The 23,897-nt window shown below is 37.9% G+C and overlaps 1 protein-coding gene across 1 annotated transcript; it reads left to right on the plus strand.

Annotated features, from left to right (window-relative positions):
* Positions 1–1,150: 1,150 nt before the first annotated feature.
* On the plus strand, positions 1,151–23,128 carry Srfbp1 (serum response factor binding protein 1). The gene is made up of 8 exons (XM_051200978.1): positions 1,151–1,278; positions 5,935–6,023; positions 7,271–7,343; positions 14,659–14,730; positions 19,351–19,432; positions 20,076–20,790; positions 21,875–21,912; positions 22,348–23,128. Exons 1-8 carry the CDS (start codon positions 1,213–1,215, stop codon positions 22,530–22,532), a joined length of 1,320 nt encoding a protein of 439 aa, XP_051056935.1. The 5' UTR covers positions 1,151–1,212; the 3' UTR covers positions 22,533–23,128.
* The last annotated feature ends 769 nt before the right edge of the window (positions 23,129–23,897 follow it).

Here is a 23,897-nt window from a genome sequence, read left to right on the forward strand (position 1 = left end):
CAAAACAAAACAGGGACTGGATAGATGGCTCAGTGATTAAGAGCATAGGCTATTCCTGCAGAGGACATGAATTCAGGTCCCAGTACCCACATGGTGGTTCACAACTGTCTGTATCTCCAGTTCCAGGAGTTCAATGCCCTCTTTTGACCTTTGTGGTACACATACATACAGACAGAAAAAACACTCATACATAAAAAATAAACAGCAACAACAAAAATCTTCTAGAAAAAAGAACTATCAATTTGGCTAATTTATTTTCTTTTTCAAATGCCTATGTCATTAGAATCCCAGCAGCATCAGGACCTCGAACCCAGACATGGTGCTAGGAAACAGACTGAGGCAGTTTTGTAGGATATTGTTGTTGTTGTTCTTACAAGTTAAGACACAATGCAATAAACATTTTCCTGAGTTTTAAATGGGGGGGGGTTGCATTTCTGTTGTGGAATGGACCCCCTAATCTGTGCAGTGGTACCTGAAGTCTTGTGTGTGCCCACCCCCAGCTAGGGACTTTGAACAAGCCAGTTTAGTTCCATGTCAGTTTTTCATGAAGATAAGATTTTGGAGTTAATTCATGTAAAGTGTTTGACAAAGGACTTTGTAATGGCCACATTGTAATGGCCACTACTAAAATGTGTAACAATTGATCTAATTCCTAGTTCTCGTTTACATTTCTTAAACCTGCAGATCCAATTCTTCAGAAACAGTTCTTGCAGGCAGTAGCAAATGCTCCTTTTTTACTTCAAATATCCCATTTACCACAACTCAACCTTTCCACAAGTTCACGTTTCAGCCAACAGGAAACAAAAGGCTTTGAGGCTCTTAAAAAAGTGTCCTTGGAAGAGCAAACATCTTCACAACCGTTAGATTTTAGAATTGATCTGCTCAGGAAAACGTTCGCCTCTCCTCCTCAGAGCCTTCCAACTAAAACGCAGCACAGAGGAACAATCATCGGGGAAAAATAACTCTGTCTGCAAACATTAGTTTATGCCACGCCCACTGGCGCGTTCACTTGCCTGGTTTCCAAGGAAACGCTCCATTTCGGCCGGTAACCGACGCACCGGAAGTCGCCCTCCCATTTCCGGTACTTCCGGAAGGTCCCGACACCTTTTTTGGCGTCTGCGCGTTGAGCGTTGAGTTTTGGCCCGAAGAGGCCGCCGTCAGGGGGCGTGTCTACGCAGCCGTGGTGCAGCCACCGGCGTTCACGTGCTGGAGATGGCGGCCGACCCTCTTCCTCCGTCCGCGATGGCTCAGCCGGGGACCCTGAACCTCAATAACGAGGTGAGCGCCGCGGGCCGAGACGGTGAGGGGTGGGGCGCCCTCGCAGCCTCCGGGGTCTCCCGCAGCGCGGGCGGCGGGTGGGTGCGGGGCTCCGGGAAGGCGGAGCGCGGCCGGCCGGCCGGAGACGGGAGCCAGGCGCGGCGGGTCGGGTCCCTGCTCTCTGGCTCCGCACACCCGTCCCTGCGGCGCTAGGGAGGTCGGTCCCTCGGTGTACAGTCACTTTTCATTGTTCTCTGTGCAGCGAAACTCGGCGATAGCCCCTTCCTCGTAAGGTTGCGGGATTTCAGGTTACTGAGGTGCTTGCTGAGTGAGTGCCTGGCCCCGAGTAAGCTCTCGGGAGACCTGCTTTTCCTTGATGGTCAGACAGGAAGGGATTCAGACTCCCGCGCACACAGCTTGATCGACAAGTCACTGATCTTGGATACACGCCCGATACCCCGTGTATTTCTCCCGGTACCGTTTCCTTTACCGCTGAAACGTCAAGAGCCATTTGTACTCGCTATCCCTAATTTACCACCGTGAGTTTTCAGGGCATGCTTTTACCAGCTCTTACACGGCGTCCTACAAAAGTAAACTTGAAGGGCAAGGATCGAACGCACACCTCACAGCTGCATGGAGTGGAAGAGTCCCTTACCCTGTGTGTGGGTTATAAGCAGGTCACTGTTCCGATTACACAGCTGTGTAGGGTGTGTTGTGTTGTTGCTTTCTTTCCAGTAACCTATGATAGACAATAAACGAAGATTCCCGCGGAAGTTTTTGAAGGAGGCATGGTCAGATGTGTGATATAATCCTTAATCTTTTAGGATCCTATACAGGAATTGCAGATAGTAATGTATTTGAAGGCCTTGTAGGTATGTAGGACGCTTGTAGGCAGAGAAAGGTTGGTGGTAGGGCTAGAAAAACGCTCACTGGTGAGAATTAACAAATAAGTCACAAAGGGTCATGTCAGGGAATCAGTCGAGTAAGGTTCCTTTCCCACTTCAGTAACTTGTAGGCTTTTTCAAAATAGCTAAATATGACCATTAGAAAGAATTCACTAATTGAATTCAGCCTGCTTTCCATGATGTGACCACCTGTTTCTGTCATATGTGCATGTGGGGGTGTCCACAGGAACATATGTGCTCTATAAATGTTTTCTGGGTGACCAGATGAATTTATCAAATTAGAAATCATAACATATCCCAATTTAATATGTCCTCACAGATAGAGGGTAAAGAGGACAGAAAGTAGTGGAAATGTTGATGTTATTAAGGTCAAAATAAGAATGCAAATGCAGTCATGAATCACTAATGGAAACAGGTTCTGAAATATGTGGCATTGGGTAATTTTGTCCTTGAACCACAAAACCTGAATTTCTGTGACATCACTATGATGAATTATTACGGGACCACTGCCCTGTGTTAAGTCTCTTCAAAGTTTATGTGGCACATGACTCTATTGATAGATCTACGTAAAAGTAGAGAAGCATAACGAAAGAAGGAATAAAGATGACTGCCTTGAAAAAGCTCATTAAACATACCATTTTTTCATAGGAATTTGACAACAATTCACCCAAAAGGGAAGCCTTTGTGGAAAGTTCAGATTCACTGTCACACTCGTTCTCATCACTGCTGCTGTAGCATCGAGATTATACCCCAAATAAAGCTGTTGTGCCCTCCTAGCTACTGAAGTTGACGCTATTCTTCAGCTGTTGACTTCTTCAGCACAGACTTAGTCAGGTCATTTCCTTGTTTTCATACTTTTGGATAAAATTGAGCAATGCATGTCAGTCAGTCTATGTACTCAGCTGTATTGGCTCCCTTCTAGTCTTACTATAGGCCCTTTGCACACGCTACTCCTGGTTCTAGAATTTCCTCTCTCTAGTCCTACTTACAACTTTTTTTCTTAAGAAACCTATTGCTAGCTTTTATCCTTTGTGTAAGTTCTGGAATCACCTCCTTGTCAGTGTTTGTAATGGCATTTACATGGGAGTATATGTAAGATTTATTTGTTTATTTTGTGTAGGAGGGAAGGTATGGCATATTTCTGCCACACGTGAAAATCAGAGGATAATTCCTGGGAGTCAGTTTTCTCCTTATATTGTGTGAATCCTAGGGATGGAACTCAGTTGTCAGGCTTAGGATCCTCAATATTTTTGTTTGTTTGTTTGTTTGTCTGTTTTTGTTTTTTCTAGACATTGTTTCTTTGTATTGCTTTGGAGCCTGTCCTGGAGCTAGCTATGTAGACCAGGCTGGCCTTGAACTCACAGAGATCCGCCTGCCTCTGCCTCCAGAGTCCTGGGATTAAAGGTATATGCCACCAACCCCTGGCAATCCTCAGTATCTTAAGTAATACTTCTTAACTTGGTTCAGGGAATAGTTCTGATGTTCTATATCTGTCTGGTGTTTGGGGGCGGGCGGGCGTGGTGGTGGTGACTGTCGAATAAAGTGGTTCCTTTTTTGATATTCTTTATCAAATTTATAAAGATTTTAAACGTGTGGTTCCGTCTTTGAAGTAATGGTATTCATAATTGTTTTATAGTTTTGACTTTTTTTTTTTTTTTTTTAAGGTATATGGTGATCTGGATATATAGCTCAGTTGTAGAGTGCTTGCCTAGCATGTACAAGGCCTTGGATTCAATCCTCAGTACTGCCAAAATAAATAATAAACTCTAGGATTGTATTAATATATTTTATTTAATTTTAAAAGTTTTATAATATATTCAATTGTGAAAAGTGAGGCCTTTCAAAAATTGTGTGGAAATGAGAGGGAAAAAGAAATCTCCAAATTGTTTGACTTTGTTTTTCCTCCCATCAAATTAGAATTAGTAAAGCAGGCATGCACAGTTTAATATGTAGATGCTATGGCATTGGCATTGAAAGAATTTGTAGGACTTTAAGTAGATTGCTTCTTCTCATCTTTCCTTGGCCGAAGGGGGGAGTGAGTGAGTGTGTGTGTGTGTGTGTGTGTGTGTGTGTGTGTGTGTGTGTGTGTGTGTGTCTTTGATTGGGTTTGGGGTGTGGCAGGCCACTCTTTGGTTTTGATTTTTGTTGTTATGATTATATGAGATAATTGCAGTTAGAAGATATAGTTGAAAATGTTCAGAAGTAATTTGTGAGTTTGTATGTGCTGTTAGGAGCAATATATGAAACCGTGTGCTGTCCTGTCGGTGTTGTAACTTACCTCTTACTCTAGGGTATGTGCATTATACATGCTACCATTCACTGGTCTCTGAGCCCTTATTCTTCAGATTGGCTGTCGGGGTACCACAATGCAAATAACTCATATTTAATAAAGACCATGAAATAAAAATTTTCACTATGGTATGTTACTATTGATTTATTATTTTTAAATTTTTGCATCTACTTTATAAATAAAAGGTAAATGCATACACATAGGAAAGAACTCATATTTAACAGGATTTTGAACTATCTGTGGCTTCAGACATCTACTTTGGATATCAGAAAATACTCCCCTTAAAGGAAGGAACTGTTGTAATGATACAAGTTAAATGCCTAAGAACAAATTTATTATCTTCCATGTATTATGAATGATAAGAATATCAAAAATATGTTTGTATGTGTATATGAAGTTTTATATCATAGTTGCATAGTATTTGAAAATTATTAAAGTGATAAACCTGCTCATCTTAGAAAGACCACGTTTGCTTGTTAACTGTTCCCATGAATTTTGCTAGGTGGCAGCATAAGTTTAATAATGGCAAAATTACAGGCAGTCACTTACGATTTTAGATGTTTTTTAGAAATTCTTGTTAATAAAAAAATATTTCAACAGTGTAATTCAGCAGTAAGTTATTATCTAAGTGACCAACCTAGAGTTTCCTTGTAAAGGCATAGTAAGGTCCATAACTGAAATACTTAAAATAACTTAGAATATATGTCCTTGTAACCTACATTTATTTAATAGTTCTCAGGGTTTTGCTGCATCACACATAAAACCAGCTTCCCCCCCCCCCCATAGCTTGAAGGTTATTATTACTCTTTGGTTATAGTTTTTCTCACCTATATGTCTCATTCTTTTGTACCATGTCTATACCCAGTGTATAGTATTGATAAATATTTTTAAACTTCATGTATGTGATACTGTACTATAGAAATGTGAATGTCCTTTTGTATGCTCTTTATACATAGTGTCTTGTAAAACATTTTCTGATGAATGGAGCATGGAAAGCATTGTGTGACCCTTTCCTATTAAGCATGCCTTCTAATACTCTCAGATGTAAGATTTTTATTAAAGATTGCCAAAATTTTCTCCATAAGGACTATAGATGTCTTTTCTACTAGCAGTTTCTGAGCATCTAACAATGCCCTGAAACTGTTGAAGAAAGGTAAAGGTATAGTATCAAAAATGGTAATGATGAGTCTCTGATCTCAGAGGTCAAAAGGATTTCTCATAGAAAAATCATATGCTCCAATCCCAGCAGAGTAAAATACTAATTGCTAGGAGTGCTGTGGCTTTGAAAATAGAATACTAACAGTTCTATTACACATACATTTTCAGCCTTGTCTTCCTCTAGTGTTTATAGAAGTTTGGTTGCATCTATCTGAGCATGTTAAGCAGACCTTTGGTTAAACTGTAGGTGTAAGTATGGAAAAACGTTCCAGTGGCTTTATTTCCCTTGATAATCTTTTAAATTTTGTCTTTTTTTTTCCTCAGGTTGTGAAGATGAGAAAGGACGTGAAGCGAATCCGAGTTTTGGTTATCCGAAAACTTGTCAGGAGTGTTGGCAGACTGAAATCCAAAAAGTTAGTATGTGAAGTAACAGTCTGGTAACTAATAAAATGTCAAAAATATCTTTAATATTTGTAAGTTAGAGAAATGAGTATACATTCAGCCATTCAGCACTTGTTTTCTCTATAGAAATGATCTAGATGGGAGAGAACATGCTGTGTCAACATGCCTTTGTGTTTTTGGAACTTTTTTTTTTTTTTTTCCATTTTTAAGAAAGTTCTCCTTTTCCTGTTTGCAAAATGAAATTGTCTTCAAGGTTCCTTATGTGTTTTATGTAACTAAAAGTTATTTCAAAGTGTTAATAAGTCTAAGATGCCTACCTTGAATCGGTTATGAATATTTCATCAGCCTTTCTTTGTCTTAGTATTTTGAGATTTTCGGTATCTTGTCAGTTTATTTTGTGCTGTGTGATGTTTTTGAGTAAAATAATATTTTTTTATTTCCAGTATAAATAATGTTAATGAACAACTCTTTACAGTTCTTATTAAACACAAGGATTTAGAACACCTTTAAATGTGTGGTTTGTGATTTTCTGTTTGTTCATAAATGTCCCAGAAGATAACCTTCCCTTCTAGTGAAGAGAATGAATATCTTTATTTTTTTCTTTAATTCTAGAGAACAATTTTCAATTAATGAAAGTATCTCCAGCCATTAGCAGTGTCTTAGGAGGTTTTTTGTAGCATGGGTTCTAGTTGGTCTTAATAATAAAAACCCAGAGTCAGATATAGGGGTAAATGCTAAAAAGTCAGAGACAAAGGAACACTTACACCTCACCAACTTCTCAGCTGAAAAGAGCAAGTTCCTGTCTCCACCCTGCCTTATCACTTCCTCTCTCTGCTCAGCCATATCATTTCCTGTTTCCTCCTCCCAGGTGCTGGGATTAAAGGTTTGTGCCACCACTGCCTGGCTTCTATGGTTAAGTAGTGGCTAGCTCTACTCTGAACTCCAGATAAGCTTCATTTGTTAGGGCACAAACAAAATATCACCACAGCTTTTATTACATTAAATAGAGTTTTTGATCACCATTTGACCTCGACATTAAAAGACTGGAGAAAAGCAACCAGTCAGTGAAATGATTCCAGGACAGCATGTCTTGTCCAGTTTCCAACACCGTGACAACAGGTGTGTGTTACACTGGGTTGAAAGCAGCAGTACAGGGTGGAGTGCTTGTCACAGGGGCTTTACTCAAAAACATAAAAAGCTTAAAATCAAGACATGGCTCTAAAATAATGTTTTTCTTGCTAATAATCGTTTTTTACAGGGGAACTGAAGATGCCCTATTGAAAAACCAAAGACGAGCTCAAAGGTTGCTTGAAGAAATCCACGCCATGAAGGTAAGGGTGTGTGAATATGCACTGTGTGCTGTGTTGCCAGCCCATATCTTGTGTGCATGGTGCTTCTTTAAGGACTCCAGGGTTGCTCAAGGCTTATTTGTGTGGATGAGCTTGGTGATGAGAGGCACGTTTACAAAACTTCAATATGTGTAAGCTTGCATGCTTCCCTGTTTAAGTACTAGACTAATTTGAGTTGAAACTGCCAAGCTAAACTCATTTGTGTTTTATAGTAACTCATGTCTACGGCTTTTATTTTTACTGTTACTTAGGCATGTGTTCTAAGCTAAGGTCAATAGTTAAAGGGTTCGTGCTGTTTGGAAAAGGGGGTGGTGGTGCTGGTGGCTGACATCATGCTTCTCCTGTTGCCAGCTCAATAAATTTTTATGTGGTGGTGTCAACATTTTATTAGGTTCTGTAGAACTTAAAATAAATGTAGTGTTGAACCAACATGGCCCATATTGTTGTCTTCTCAGCCAGACTCTTCTGTAGCATAATTTTTAGGTCTTCTCACTGCCCTTTCTTTGTGGAAACTTTCATTTACAAAATGACATACCATTAAATGTCTGGAAGACTTTTTTATTGCTGAACTTAAAAACATTTGGTACCAGCAATTATCTTAATTGCAGGGTAATTTTGTGTATATGTTGGACTTTTATAATCTGGTATAGCTTTCAAGATAAAAGAGCAAAATATTCTTTAACAATATTTTAATTTAATTGAGTTAAATTATCAGTGCTTGTCACTCTTCCTTTTTAAGAAATGGAAAAGTGTTGAACAGGATAGATACAGTTATCCCAGTTAATATAAATATGGGTGTGGGAAATGATTCTTTGGTGTGAAGCATATTTATTTCTATTTGCTACTCCTCCTATAGGACTATCAGATACATAAAATCCATTTGATAGACTTTTCCTGTAATTTCTTCTAAGGATTCAACTTTGTAATTTTAGTTATTCACAGATTTTGAACCATTAGATAATTGCTGATTTCTCTGTAAGAAGAATGAAGTCCATATAAGAGACATGTAGTGTGTAAGGAGTTTGATGGATAACAAATGACTCCATCTTTAGAATACTTGCATTTGTAACTCTTGATAATATGCTTTTGGTTAGCGAGTTGTCATCTCTGATCAATATGTAAGACTAGTTTTCTGTTCTTTAGTTTCATTAGCAGGAAAGTCAGACCCAGTGCTAGAAACAATTACAAGGTTCCTATGTCTATCTTCCCTGCTATGTGAGAGCACTTACTTTTGCCCTAGAGAGCCACAGTTCACTTTATAGTTTACATATTTGAATTCCTGGTGGGGGTTAGGGTATTCTGGTTTGGCTAGTCTGATTTTTCTTGTTTCTTTTGTTTTTAATCTCTTTTTTGTATTGTCTTAAACACAGTATTATATTTAAACATAAAAATTCACAATAGGATTACTAGAGCAACTATATATTTACTTAAAGTGTTTAATTTTATTTCTGATTCATGGTACTTTTTACAGAATCAGCCTTTTCTAAAAGAAGCAAATATATTTAACATTTCAATTGAAAGGTCTTTTGTGAGGAAGTGTTTTTTTTACATATGGGAGTATCAAAGAAATAGCCACAAAACAGTAGACTCATGGTCACAATTATATTTGGAGAACAACCTCTACTTAGTACTATTTTTCCAGAGGAGTTTTTTTTGTTTTTTTTTTTTTTGGTTCTTATAACACTAGATTTTTATGGTTGAGCTCATGACATACTGTCTTATATTTGTTTGGTATGATAATAAGGTATTTTGTTGCAAGATGTCATCCTCATGAAGAGAACCCCATCTATTTTTAGAAATGGGAGTAGTTTCTTTTTGGCCACTGGGGAGGGTACAGGGACCAGATCTTTATGATTTTATAAAATGATAGGTTCTAATTTTATGTACTATAAGTATGAGCACCATCTCTGATGCTGTTTCTAATGATGCTTTGTCTCTTAAAGTGTCAGTGTACACACTGACTTCCAGAACAAGTTCTTTCTCATTGAGAGGCAGCTTATCAACTTAAAGAGATCCCCAGGTTATTTAGATGGAGACCAAAAGATAAAACTGAAGCAACAAACTTGGCTTTTTATGTGAATGCTGGGGCTTGAACTCCAATTTTCACTGTAACAACATTACCTACTAAGCCATCTCTGCGGTTCCTGACACCTTACCCTTACAGTACCGGTTCTAAGGAACCCTTCCCAGCACTGCCATTCTATTCCAGAGCTATTGACCCTCTCAGTGTAGTTCAGTATGTTTCTGCTGTGGTCTGTTTTCACAGCATTCCTACTATTAACTAGGGACGATGTCTTAAGCTGTTGAGTCAGCTTACTAAGTTAATGTTCCTAACATATAGTGATATATTTGGCATATGAATGGCTGAGTGACTTTTTAGTGCTGGGATTATTTTGAATCCCCAGACAAAAGTAAAATAATGCTAAACTGTTACTAAAAGGATTATGAAATCAAGTTTTGTTTTATTATTTATTAGTGTTAAGTGTCAGAAACCTACCTCATTGTTGTATAAAGTCACCTTAGCGCTCTAAGGCCATATAACTTTTGGTTTTGCATTGTCATTTGTGTGTTTTTGCATGTGTGAGTACATGGCAGATGTGTGGAGGTCAGAGACAAGGTCAAGGGGGTCAAAATATAGTCTCCTGACTGAGCCATCTCACCAGCCCTCTAGTCCATTTATTGAAATGCAGAACCTTTCTTCTTAAAATGGAACAAGATCCCCTAGGTCTTGTGACCCTTATTTAGTATATACTGTCCCCCCCCCCCCCGTACTCAGGAAACACCATTTTAAAACTGCTTTTTGAATTGAAATCCTAGCTTGTTTTCTAGAATGTAATTTCTTCAGCTGAAAGTCTGAGCTTTGAATAGGCCATATTCCTGACCCCTTAATATTGTTTCATTGTAGGTCCTGTAATATAGACATTATGTCAAGCATATGGTGGCCTTACCTTACTCTTCTAAATACAAGCAGAAGTTTCAAATGTAAGTGGTGTCTGTTCTCTGAAACTTCCTACCTCTGGGGAAAGCAGGCCAGACTGCAGGATGAGTTAGTAAATGTAAAATGCTCTTGCTGATTAGGTTACAGTGCATACCAAGATTTTGAATAAAGAATTGATTCTGGAATTGGTCCATCCAAATAAACTTCCTTCTCAACTGAGCAGGTGCAAAAGATTTGGAGTAGAAAGTGCTGGGTGTGGGATTGGGGGGGGGGGTTGTTTTTAATTTGATTTTTCAAGTTTTGTAATTCTGGAAACATGAACTTTTCACCCTGTCAGGATGTTTCCTAATAACCATGAAAGGATCCAAAGCACTCTGAACCATTAGTGTAAAAAATAAGAAAAGCAGCAGTAAGTTCAACTCCTATAAGATGGGTTATGAACTCAATTTGGGGGTGAAATGGAAACAGATTTTTAATTGTTTGTTTCTGTATACTTTAAGTTTAATGTAATTTTAAAGATCTGTTTACTTTTGATATTCCTGTGTGTGGATGTTTTGCCTGCATGTGTGCCTGGTACTCACTGCTGGGAGATGGCAGCAGATTCCCCAGGAACTTGAATTGTAAGCTCTCAGATACGTGATAGAAACCAACCCCATGTCCTCTGCAAGAGAAATAAGTGCTGCTGACCACTGAGCCCTTTCTCTGTTTCCCTAAACTGATCTTTTAAAATTATATGTTGTAACATAAGACCTTTTTAATGAAAGTACACAATGTACCTCGTACATATTATTCCCTATGAGTCTTTTAAAATCCCTCTTTTCATCTTCCCTGTTCCATTAATCGCCTTGTTCCCCAGACTATTCTGCTTCTGCTCACAAGATATCAGTACATTTGTGATTTTATGTATCTATAAATTTAGGATTTACAAGTGAGAAAAAGCATGCAATATGGAGAAAAAGGGTTTCAAATATTTATAAGCATCAACTTAAACATAGAACTGTTGAATTTTTATGATGAAAACTGTACTTCTGTTTTTTTCTGTATGTTAGAACACACTAATACTTTGCATATGAAATTAATATTCTATGACAGCAAGATAAGGTCATTAATATGTTTTCCTTGAATATGAAAATGTCTGAGGAGATGGCTCAGCAGTTAAGAAGGCTGCCTGTTCTTCACAAAGACCTGGGTTTGATTCCCAGCACCCATGAGGCAGATCTGACTAACATACAAGTCATCAGTAACTCCAGTTCTAGGGGCTCTGGCACCCTCTACTGGCCTTAGTGGACACTGCATGCACATGGTTTCAAGTTTTGTAATTCTGAAAATGTGAACTTTTCCCTGTATCAGAATGTTCCCTAATAACCATGAAAGTATTCAGAGCACTTTCAGCCCTTAATGTAAAAATTTCACATGCAGGCAAAATACCCATACACATAAAAATAAATCACTAAGTGAATAAAACAAGAATTATTCTAAGTGGGGGAAATTGCTCCAATTTTTAAGTCTTGGCAGTGTCTAGTAAGGTTGTAGACATCTCCTGTACATGTTTCCCCTTTTCCTTTCTAAAGCAGTCAAGCTCTGTCTAATCTACTGTTTTTGTGTGGGGTGAATCAGGGAGAAAACTTGCTGTTTTAAATCCTCATAACTGTTGAAGTACAGTATGATAGAATTTGCAGGTTTGGGAAATATCCATTCTGCTCATCACAGTCTAAGAGAACATCCTACTTTAATTACCATGTGTCTGATTAGTCATAAAATTGATAACTGTAAAATAAAATGAAAGCAAGCTGACATTTCTAGGAAAGCTATTAAAATTTCATATTATACATACAGGTTTTATACATTTCAGTTTAAAGCTTAGTATGTTTATATTACAGTAGATTCCTAATTTTGCTGTCATAGTGTACTGTTCTGTTGGAAACAAACACAGCCAAAGAGGTGCTCACACCTAGGAGAACAATTGTTTAGTTTAGTTTCTAGCGTGATTTTATGAGGAAGATACTAACTTAGAACTAGAAAGTAAATATGAACTACCTAGGAATCAGTGTTGGGGTAAGTGGAATGCACTGCAGACAAAGCACATGGGTATGTAATGCATGGTGGGTATGTGCTTTGCAGGACTCTAGATCTGGTACATTGAACTGTACACAGACTATGCGAACATCATTTTTTATTATTTACTTGTCTCGGTTTCCTTCAGAATGGATGTTACTGTGTCTCATTAAGTTTCCATCTCGGTTCCTTGATTGTCGTGTAATGCAGATGGTTAATGTATGTCTTTAGTAAAGTAACTATCATTTCTGGGTTATGGAATGAATGGAGACATAAAGGTTTAAGTAGTGACTAAAATTGCAGGTGGCATTCTGTTTTACAGCATTTTTAAAAATATAAACACATCAAAGTCTTTTGAGCAATTGTGCTTTATAAAATGATGAAACTGAAAGCAGAATTGAGGAATGACTGGCTGGAGAATAGATTGGATTAATATTGTGTGTAGGAGACAATGCTTCACAGATCTATCATACCTGTGTAAAACAGATATTTATTAAGCCTTTGTTTTTACATGTATGGTCCATGACTATTTCAGTTACATACTAACTTAGTTAAGGTTTCTGATGCTGTGATTAAAAAAAAAAAAAAAAATGGCCAAAAGCAGCTTTGGAAGAAAGGAGTTTATTTCACTTCCACTTGTACATCACAGTCCATCATCAAAGGAAGTCGGGGCAGGATCCTGGAGACAGGAACTGATGAAGAGGTCATGGGTCCATTGCTTACCTACTGCTCAGCCTGCTTTCTTACAACCAAGGACCATTAGCCCTAGGACGGTACTGCCCACAGGCCAATCTCAATTAGATTCCTTTCAAAATGTTGGTAGCTTGGGTAGCGTAAAACTAACCAGTACAATTGGCCCCTTGTCAGCTTCTCACACAAATACATCATCACTATTTAAGTAGAACCTTTCCTCTTATTTATCCCTAAGATGACAAGTTAATATAAAACTCAAATTACTTTAGAAGTCCTGTAGTCTTCAAAAGTCTTTAAAATTCCAGTCTCTGTGGACTCCTGTAAAATCAAAAGTAAGTTAAACACTTTCTTATTTCAAGCATGAACAAAGCAAAATCAAACTCCCAATAGTGAAAAGTCCTCAGTGTTCAATGTCTGGGAGTCACTCACGATCTTTTTGATTCCTTCAAAGGTCACTTCTCTGGCTCTGCCCTTTGCTTCACACACAGCTTGTTTCCTAGGCCACAGCTGGCTCCACTCCTCAGCTACTGCTGTTGCTGCTGCTGTTCTTGGCAGTCAACCCGTGGTACTGGCCTCTCTAAACTGCTGGGGTCTTCTGCTGCAAATGGGCTGCACTTTGACCAGTAGCCTCTCCTGGTCTCCCCTCAGGGACTCTGACCCTGTCTCATGATTTATTTTAATCATGAGACCTGTGTGTGCTTGTGAGTGCAGTTTTCTGAAGAGGCCAGAGGATGATCCCCTGAAACTGGGCATTCTGGCAGTTGTGAGCCATCTGATATATATGGGTCCTCTGGTCCTCGGGGAAAGGAGTATGTGTTCTTCACCGCTAAGCCATCTCTGATGAATGTGAGTGGTTTAGATGTAAGTGTGTGTGTGTGTGCACTTCTGTCCTGGTAGCTGTGGAGGACAGAAGAGGGCACTGAATTCCTGGAACTGGAATAACAGATGGTTGTGAGCTGCCATGTGGATGCTGGGGATTGAACCGAAGAATTCTGGGTCATCTCGTTAAATAGTCTGCCCATTTCAAACATTATCCTTTGGGCTCCAGCCACTGTACCTTGTATATAGAGTAATGATCTCTACAACCTCCCTCCATTCCTCTGCTTTTTTTTTTCCCCCAGTTGCAGTTTTTCTTTGTAGTCAAAATAACGGGGATTATTTGCTGTACTTTTCTTCTGTGTCACTACAGTTATTCTTAACTGCAGATTCACACTCACCCTCAAGTATTGTTAATAAAGTTATTTCTCCCAGGCCGAAGTTTATCTTTTACAATACCCCCTACAAAGGATCATGTACATAGTATCCTTTGGATTTCTGCAAGTTCAAAAGTATATTTATTTGTTTGTTTGTTGTATTTGTTTTTGTATTCATAATTAAAGCGTGGCTGACTACATATGAATCCTTGAAAATGTACTGAACTTCAGTTGTGTGTTGCTGTAAAGGGAATCAAAATAACACTTAGAGGCATTTGTTTTAGCCTTTCTTGTATATACGATAGTTTAACTGTGGTAGGTGTTATTTCTTCTAGAAGTTAATAGTTTCTTAAATCAAGACACAAAAGGAATTTCAATCACGTTGTTCATAGATTAACTAGACTTGTTTTCTTCACAGGAATTGAAACCTGATGTCATAACTAAATCTGCTCTTGGTGATGATATCAACTTTGAAAAAACTTGCAAAAAGGTATGTCTGTGTAAGAGATGAGGAACCAATGTGGAGCACCTTATTATCTCCTGGCAATCATTCACCTTCGAAGTCTTTTTAACTACTCCCTTTTTCTGATCTCCATTACCAAATTTTAATAACTAAGTGTATAAAGTAGTAGAAAGTATAAGAAATTGACTTACATCACTGCTAAAAGTTTGGATTTTTGTTTTGTTTTTTTGTTCTTGGTACTTGGGGTTTTCACCAGAATTCATCTCTTCTGTCATTAATGCCCAGAGGCTTTGCAGTCTTAAAAGGATTTTTTTTTTTCTTTTGTTAAAAGATTCATCTGCTCTCTGCCTACTTAAAATGCAGGTCAAATTTGAGATGTTAAGCATCAATTTCTACTTCTTGTTTTTCCATTTATTTATTTTTAAGAGACTTTTATTTACTTACTTTTATTATTGTTGTGCATTGTTGTTTTTGCTTGCACGTCCCTGGAATTGTAATCACAGACAGCTGTGAGCTGCCACATGGGTGCTAGGTATTCTTAACTACTGAGCCATCTCTCCAGCCCCTCCATTTATTTTTTTACAATTGCTTTTCATTTGCTATATTGTATGTTCACCAAAGACATAAAAAAACATTCTATTAGGATGTATCCATTTCTTTTCTTGTCTCCACTAAGGAAAAAAAACACCAGGAGCAGAGAGAGAATTTATTTATTTTGGCTCAAAACATAAGGAGCTATTTTACATTGAGACAGATTGTTGGAGGTATAGCGGTTATTATTAGAGTATTAATAGTATAGATAAGCAGGTGTTAGGCAGCATAAGGGAATCTCTGGGGAGAGTGCAGAGCCTTGCATCAGAGAGACAGCATGGCAGGGTCTCTTAGGAGGACTGAGAACCCACTGTCAGGAGGAGTCGCTTAGAGTTTCTGGGGATGTGAATGATTTTAAGAGCCAGGTGTTCAGATGGTTCCCAGGCCAGAGTCAAGGATAGGTATGAGGAGCTGGATATCTGGTCACTGATCCCTTCTTTCATATACAGAGATGTGTCGCACAGGATTCTGTTAGCCAGGGTCTCAACAGATGTTGTCTCAGTAGTACTTAAGTATCTCAAAAGGAAAAAGGCTGCTGCTGCTGCCAAATCTAACATTCATTACCTTATGTCTCTACATCATGATGTAGAGGGCATGGTAGCTAGGATTGCTCTATCTATGGCAGTGGCTTCCTGTGAGACTTGGCTACATTTTGATGGATCCAGAAGCAGAGACAATATGGATTGATACAGGCAGGGCTGTACTCCAAGCCATCATTGATGGTGCCAAAAGGCCTTCCTTCCCAAAGGATCCTTAACATCATCCTAAGACAACTTCTAACAGGGGCCAAGGAAGCACCTGATACTAAAAGAAATTTCATATTTGAGATATATTAAATGTAGACATTTGGTCCACTTTTGAAGGTAGGACCTAGGAAGCTATGATTGGGATTTAATGTAAGCTAATGGAAGGTAAATACCAACCTCAGCGCAAATCTAGCAGGTTGACTATTGCTGAGCTCTTCCCTGTCAACCAGAAAGGAATGCCAGTAGCTAAAAGCTAAACTACTACTTTTAACAATTTTAAAGAGTAGCATGAGTGATTAAATGAATTAACATTTTAATGACCTTTCCTCAAATTGCCATGTAACGCCCATCCACCTATCACATTTTACCTGTGCATATCAAGTAGTAAGCCTTACTTAATTTCTATACAACTCTCTATATGTACCCACAGTTTGTCTGTTGTTTTTCTCTCCAATGGAAACATTTCATTTTCTTATGATCAGCATTTAAATTAGAAAGCTGTTTTCAGATGTAATATAATTGATACTTTAAAATGTTTTTATCTCCACAAAGTTTTACCATGATGGTTTTGATCAGCCAAATGAACTATTTTGCATTTTCTTCCTAAAAGTTTTACAGATAGGGTAAAGAGTTCTGGAAACAAGCTGTGTCTGCAGAGAGTGATTGAAGTCAACTTTGGTATGAAGGGATTGGAATGCCACAGACCCAGAGACTAATTAATTACCATGTCTGGGCTAGTTCCATAGCCCCGTGAATGGACAGTTTTCCCACCTGTGTCATAACTAACACCCTGTGACTAATAGATATAACCCTTTGGAAGCTATTAACTTAAGCTCACCACTAATTATTTGCTTAAACCAAAAGCTGAGAATGTGATTGGCTAGCTTCTTAGGCCTATAGGAAAGCTTCCCCTCTCTTACTCTAACCACCTTTCTGATGTGCTCACCATTTTATTTTAAACTTGATTTATGAATTTTTTTGTTCTGTGAAACGATAAAATGTCATGAAACTGCTTCCATGTTTAATTTGGAATTTGGGATTACCTAAATCTGTGTTCCTGGCCCATGGTCAATTAAAATGGCTCCAGAGTAAACTTTCTCTTATTCTTTTTAAGGTGAGAGCTGTGCATTGACAGTAGTAACTTGTTGATTTATTTCTTTAGATAAAATATAGAATTGAACTTAATCCCAGTTTGTTATTACAAGCATTAATACTCATGGTCTTGCTCTAGCAGTGGGTTTATAGCTTGCTTAGTGACATAACAAAGAAATCAAAGAGTTGATGTTACACATAGGTAAACTTTCCCTTTTAGACACTTGTTTCCATCCAGAGTGTATTTGAAGAATTCTTTTCAAAGTTGAATAACAAATGCCTTTGTGTTGATAAGAAATACCCAAATGCCAAAATAAAATTTTTCCATTAAAAGATGAGGGTGTTTTCCACTTTTTTAATTTATTTGAAGTGGAAGAAACTGGAGGTGTGTGAAAACCACAGTTTCCTGAGAATTTTCCATGGCAAACACTGTCAGTTTTAAACAAGGAAAGCTGTGGTTTCCTTCATCCAGCATAAGCCTGTAAAGGCTTTGCTTGCAGGTGTTACCACTTCAGAGATGCCACAGCCCTGGATCATTGCACGGTGGACTCATCACAGGGTCTGCTCCTTTTGTGTGTCCCTGTGACTTGTGTCTCAGATGAAGTTTATCACATCCGCTTTGGATTACTCATTTATGGAGATACTGTAGCCTTTTAAACTAGGGTCACAGCATTTAAGTCAATAAATGTATGGAAGGAGTAGAGAGAAGAGGTCGGCCCTGCACAGTTCCTTGTTGCTTAGTTCCTGCACAGAACACATGCAAGTGCTACTTTGCTTTGGGTTTGGTTTTTTCACAAATGTTTTTACTTTTTTTTTTCCCCCCCTGAAAGACTTAAAGTAGACTTCAAACAATTTAGTGCAGAAATAATTTGCAGTTAAGTCACAAATGATTTGTGAATTAGAGGACAACTTGTGTGGACATATTAGACCAAACTGACAAAGCTGAGTTTGAGTTCCAGTTTGTTCCTACATAGCTAAATTAAATGTTCTTTTGTTCCTACATAGCTAAATTAAATGTTCTTTAAATCAAGTGTAGATTGTTGGTTTGTTTTGTAGAAGAAAGTTCATTGCCTATAATCTTTTGTTAGTATTTGTATGCTAAAATTAAAGTGAAGCATTATCTAAGAAGAATCTTTGTTTGTTTGTTTGTTTGTTTGTTTTTCAAGACAGGGCTTCTCTGTGTAGCTTTGGAGCCTGTCCTGGAGCTAGCTGTTATAGACCAGGCTAGTCTTGAACTCACAAAGGTCTTCCTACCTCTGCCTCCCAAGTACTGGTATTAAATGTGTGCACCACCACTGCCACTACTGCCTGGCCTAAGAAAAATCTCAATAAATGTTTTAGAAGTTTGAGGTGTTAATTTTGCTTTCTTGGGAATAAAATTAAACGCTTGAAATGTTAAATTTTACCTTCTTAGAAATAATCTATCATGGCACTATTTTTATTCAAATTAAACTTTTAACTTGTCCTGTAGTGTGTTGTGAAAGGAAAACTGGTGGCAGAATCTTATCTGAGCTCTCAGAAGGGAAAATAATTCAGGAGACGGAAATGACTGTAGGAAATACAGGCTATTTAAAGATCTTTAGACATGCCATTGGAGATCTCCCTGATCCAGGGATGGATCTAGAGATAAGATATGGAAGAGGCTGGCCCCAGTGGGTATGTAAAAGAGTAACATGTGTCATCAGTGTCTCTTTATGAGCACAATAAGTGTTTCAGAATTCTGTGGTCCTATCCAGTCATCAAATATTTGTGAAGTGTTAGTAATGAGCTAGTTATTGTGTTGTTTTCTAAGTATATATCAAGGATAGAAGACATTCAAAACATGGAGAAAACATTATATTATTCTAGGTCTCCATTAAATGAAACTTCAAACATTATTGTCATAGCATAGCTTAGCACTGATAAATTGAGTCTTAATAACTTCATTTTCTTACACATTTAAACTCTCTGAAAGTAGAAGCTGTGATTCCCTTTTTTTTTTTTCAAATTTATAACCCATGATATGTAGCACAATTCTAAGTTTAAATAGGTTTAAATGGTAACATTATTTTAATTATTCAAAATCAGTTATATTTTAATTTTTGTCTTTAGAGTAGATTACATAGGTAACCTGTCTAGAGAGAATATTTACATAGTCTGTGACCTCACTAATATTTACAAAAGACTGATAGTGCTGGGGTAATTTTGATGTTATATGTTTATTGCTTTCGATTTGCAGCCAGATTCTACTGCCACTGAAAGAGCAATTGCCAGATTAGCAGTTCACCCTCTTCTGAAGAAAAAAATAGATGTGCTAAAAGGTACGACTTAAATGGCAAGTCAGTATGCTTAATGTATTTAGGCAAATGCTTAATGTATTTAGGCAAATAGTTTCATTTTTTTCTAAACACTTAACATATATAACTCTGGAGATGTGTCTACAAGTATGAAAGATGTTTGATATAAAAAGATTAAATCTATTTTTTCTAAAACTTAGAATATATTATATGTAAAATTTGTATAAAGTATAAAGCACAATCATTGAATAATTGATGTTTTGAATATTTATATAACGCCTACTGCATCACATAAATTTATGAAATTAAGTACTTTATCAAAGATTAAATACCACTTATTTGTATGCCTGAAAACTAATGCAATGGCATTAATACAAAAATTAGTGTTGTCATTTTACTGTTTTCAGTGATACTTTTACTGTTCTTCATAATTCAGACACATGAAAGTAGTAATTTTCATTTTACAATTTAAGATGGATATCTCCTAGTGTGCCTCCTGAATTTGGCGTTTGAGTAATGAAAAGATTTCTTTGTGAGCTCATACTCCTGTTACATACATACTGTAGATTCCAGTTGTCCTCTTAAATGTTTCCATATAGCTGAAGCAATATTGTAACACTTTGTATGTGCCAATGCTGAAACAAGTCTTGCACTATCTTGCTTGCAGCTGCAGTACAAGCCTTCAAAGATGCAAGGCAGAATGCTCCTGAGGCTGAGTCATCAAAGACTGTTCCAGAAGAAAACCAGTGTCGGGACACTCTCTGTTCAAAAGATGATGCGAGCGAGATACAGCATCCTGAGAGAACTATTGTTAGTGAGCAGAAAGGAAAAGATGCCAAAACAATAGCAAAAAAAGCAGTGCATGATTTAAAAGGAAAAATGGCCACGATAGAACATGGACCCAAAGCTGTGGCCACCCCGTGTCCTCCAGAGATGCCTTCAGGAAAGGATGCTGTGGCTACCTCTGCATACCAGAAGGTGCCTTCTGACTCAAAAGGGAATGCCTCAACTGCAACCACAAAGAAAGAGAGTGAGCGCACCCTGGGTGAGAGCGGTGGCAGTGAGGAAGAGGGGAGCGAGGAGGAAAAGGAGTACTTTGATGATAGCACTGAAGAAAGGTTCTACAAACAGTCTTCTGTGTCTGAGGACAGCGACAGTGGTGATGACTTCTTCATTGGGAAAGTCCGACGGACACGGAAGAAGGAAGGCAGTATTCGGCCCTCGGCTAAGGAACAGAAGCCCCTCCCAAAAGTGTCACCCAAAACATACACACTTGAAACTGATTGGGATGTGAGAAATGATAAGCACAAGCTGATTCCAGAAGCCAGGAAGTTAGAATCCGTGTTTTTCCACTCTTTATCTGGACCTAAAAGCTCCCGGAGGTAAGGGCATATTTTTATTCTGAAATAATTTAGTTAAATTGTTTACTGTATGAAATGGCTGCATATCTCTGCAGTATGAGAGAAACTCCTCATGAACTTGCTCTGTGGCCACCAAGCTGGGTTTTGGCCTGGTGTTCTCCTCATCTTCATGATTAGCATGTAGAAATTCACATACAGCAGTGACACACTGCCCAGCTTCATGAGAGAGGTTCTGCTACAGCCCAGTACATGCATGCCTGGGTAATTTAGGTTTTGTTCTTCCCCATTGTTGGGTCTTCAAAATTTGGTATATTTTTTATGAAAAATGTCTGCCTAGATAAACAGAATTTTCAGATGAATGTATAGTAACCCACTCCAATTTCAAACATGGCTCCTCCCATGTTTTAATGCATGTGGCTAACTCTCTGCAGACCACTTTACATTGGGATGTTCTTCATCTCTGCTGATAGCCACTTCTCACAGCTGCTCACAGTTCATTTCATTCATCACTTTATCTGATAGAGAATACTAACACATTTTAATGTAGGTGCTGTGACTTCCTGGTATTTTCCATAATGACCCTTTTTTCTGTGTATTTATTGGTCAGAGATATTCTTTAATAAAATAATACAGTCTAAAATATTTTTTCTAAACGTAGCATAGAGAAGAACATCAAGCTACTTTAAAGCCTTGAGAGTAATTAAAATATTTACCTATCTGTCTCAGTCATACCCAAAAGGTTTCTAGGTTTTTCTTGGTTCTGTACCAAAAATGTGGGTGTTAATTTTCATTATGTGTAAATCTTTCTCCCCTTGAGAAAATGATTGAAGTTCTTTATATAGACAGTGTCCAAGAGCAAGATAGTCAAAATGGATTGTTTTCCACTGATTAGAAGTCCCTATGTGGGTGGAAAGGAAAGGGTGTGTGTGTGTGTGTGTGTGTGTGTGTGTGTGTAATTGAATGACTTTAGCTGAGTCCTGGATTATTTTATTTTCTTGGCTATTGGTGGAGTGAGCATCCTGAGGGTGAGCTTTATCATCCATTCAGTCATCAGAGAATTTGTTTTGTCTTTTAGCTCCTAATGTCGTTTTCTTTCTCTTTTTAGGGATTCCAGAGAACAGGCCCCAAAGAATAAAACTCCAGGTGTGTACTAATGACTGCTCAGGCTGACAAGCAGTACTTGGCCACAGTGAGAGGATGAAAATTGTCATCTCCAGATAATATTGCTGAATTGTGTACCCACACAAGTGTAAATGGGATGTCAGATCATTATCAACATCATTGCTATCGGTTCTTTTACCTTGTTTTGTCTCCCATGTTAGCTGAGCTGCTTGCTCTCTTGATGTTACTGTAGGAAAGATCGACTGACTCAGTAAGAATCCTCTTATAAGGATGAGCTCCAAAGTTAGCTCCTCCTATTATATTAGTCTTTTTAGTCTTTCACATGAAGCTGTTTTCTCTTGGACATCAGCTTTAAGTTGTGAGCTATTTTGTCGAAGTAAAATGAGATTCTGATGTAAAGAGATGCAATCTGTCCTGTTCCGTATTTAAGTTGTAATTTTTGTTTTCTCTTCCCAGATTTTCCAGAAAATGAACCTGGAATCAAGAGTCAGTTTACAAAGAGTGCACGAAGAAGGTTTGAGAGTGTGAAGCAGCAGGCACAAGCTCCTCTGCACCCTTCCTGGGAAGCAAGCAGGAGGCGGAAAGAGCAGCAATCCAAAATCACTGTGTTTCAGGGGAAAAAAATCACATTTGATGACTGATTGCTCATTGTCTTTCTGAGCTTTCTGTCAAAATTTTTGTGGTTTTTATTTTTAACTAGCCTATTATTTAAATTAGTGTCTTTGAGAGAGATATAAAATATATTGTTTTCCCTTTTTTGTGTGAGTTCGGAGAATGTTTACATAATCTTTTATAGATCTCTAAATTTGTTTCACAAGAGTGCTTGCCCCATATTATTTCTTATATAAAATAATTTAGAGGTTACAGAATGATTATGAAATATGTGTCACTAGTTAAACTTTGCCTATTGCCTTGAAAATAAGGCAAAACAGGGTTAATGAAATGGTTCACATCCTGCCAAGCCGCATGACCCAGATTTGACCCTGTGAGGTTCCTATGGTGGAAGGACAGAACAATAGTTCTCTGCACATGCACAGTGTGGGACATACATATGTAAACACGCACCTACACACAATAATGTTATAACATACCATTATTTAAAGTAATAGACAGTGAATCATGACTACTTAAAAATATATCATCTTTGTTACAAGATATTTTTTGTAAGCAAAACAGAGTAATTTTCATTGCAGATATAGCCATAATATAAATTAAATATTAATTTTTCATAGTTGCATTTACTTGTGTTTTTGTGTTCTATATACCCCTGTAATAAGTGTTTCCGTTAAATGAAGAATGGAGATCTAGACTCCTAGTTTCTTCTGTCTGCTTTGAGTATGTAAACAATGGAACAGATACCAGATACAAATGTCATACAAGAAATAAATGTATGATGTCTAGATATTTTAGCCATATGTTGGCTTGGGAGGCACAGTACTGAGAATTGAACCTAGGGCATCATACATTCTTGGTTCTGCATGCACTGTCACTGAGGATTTTGCTGTGTGGCTCAGGCTAGTGTTGGTTTTTTATTTTCCCCAGTGCTGGTAAGGCAGGTGTTTTCCACCACACCTTGCATTGAAATGTTTGTAGAAGAGTCATCAATGGTTAACTTGTAGGACAAATTCTAGAAGAAGGGGGGATTGAAATGGCTGAGTAGAGGAGCTATGACTTGCAACTGCCTGCCTACTTTATACAGGACAGTGACTAAAGAAAGGAAAAGAGAATTTTTTGGAAAGGCCTTTAAGTATTTGTCCTTTTATTGCTGTGGAAGACATGGAAGATCATTGGTTAGTTAAAGAATGCTGACTGAATTCCATGTTTCCTGCATGTTAGTGCTGTTAGAAGTTACCTTGGCCTTCCACTCACCCTGTAAGCAGGAGGTAACAAGTTCATATTCTATTTTACAAGTTTAGGAATATCAGTAGCTAGAACAGTGGAATTCAGATTGTGGTGTAGATAGGTTTTTTTTCTTCAGTCTGTACATCATTCCATGTACACACACA

The sequence above is a fragment of the Phodopus roborovskii genome, unplaced genomic scaffold (assembly GCF_943737965.1).
Source record: "Phodopus roborovskii unplaced genomic scaffold, PHOROB, whole genome shotgun sequence".
Taxonomy (NCBI): domain Eukaryota; kingdom Metazoa; phylum Chordata; class Mammalia; order Rodentia; family Cricetidae; genus Phodopus; species Phodopus roborovskii.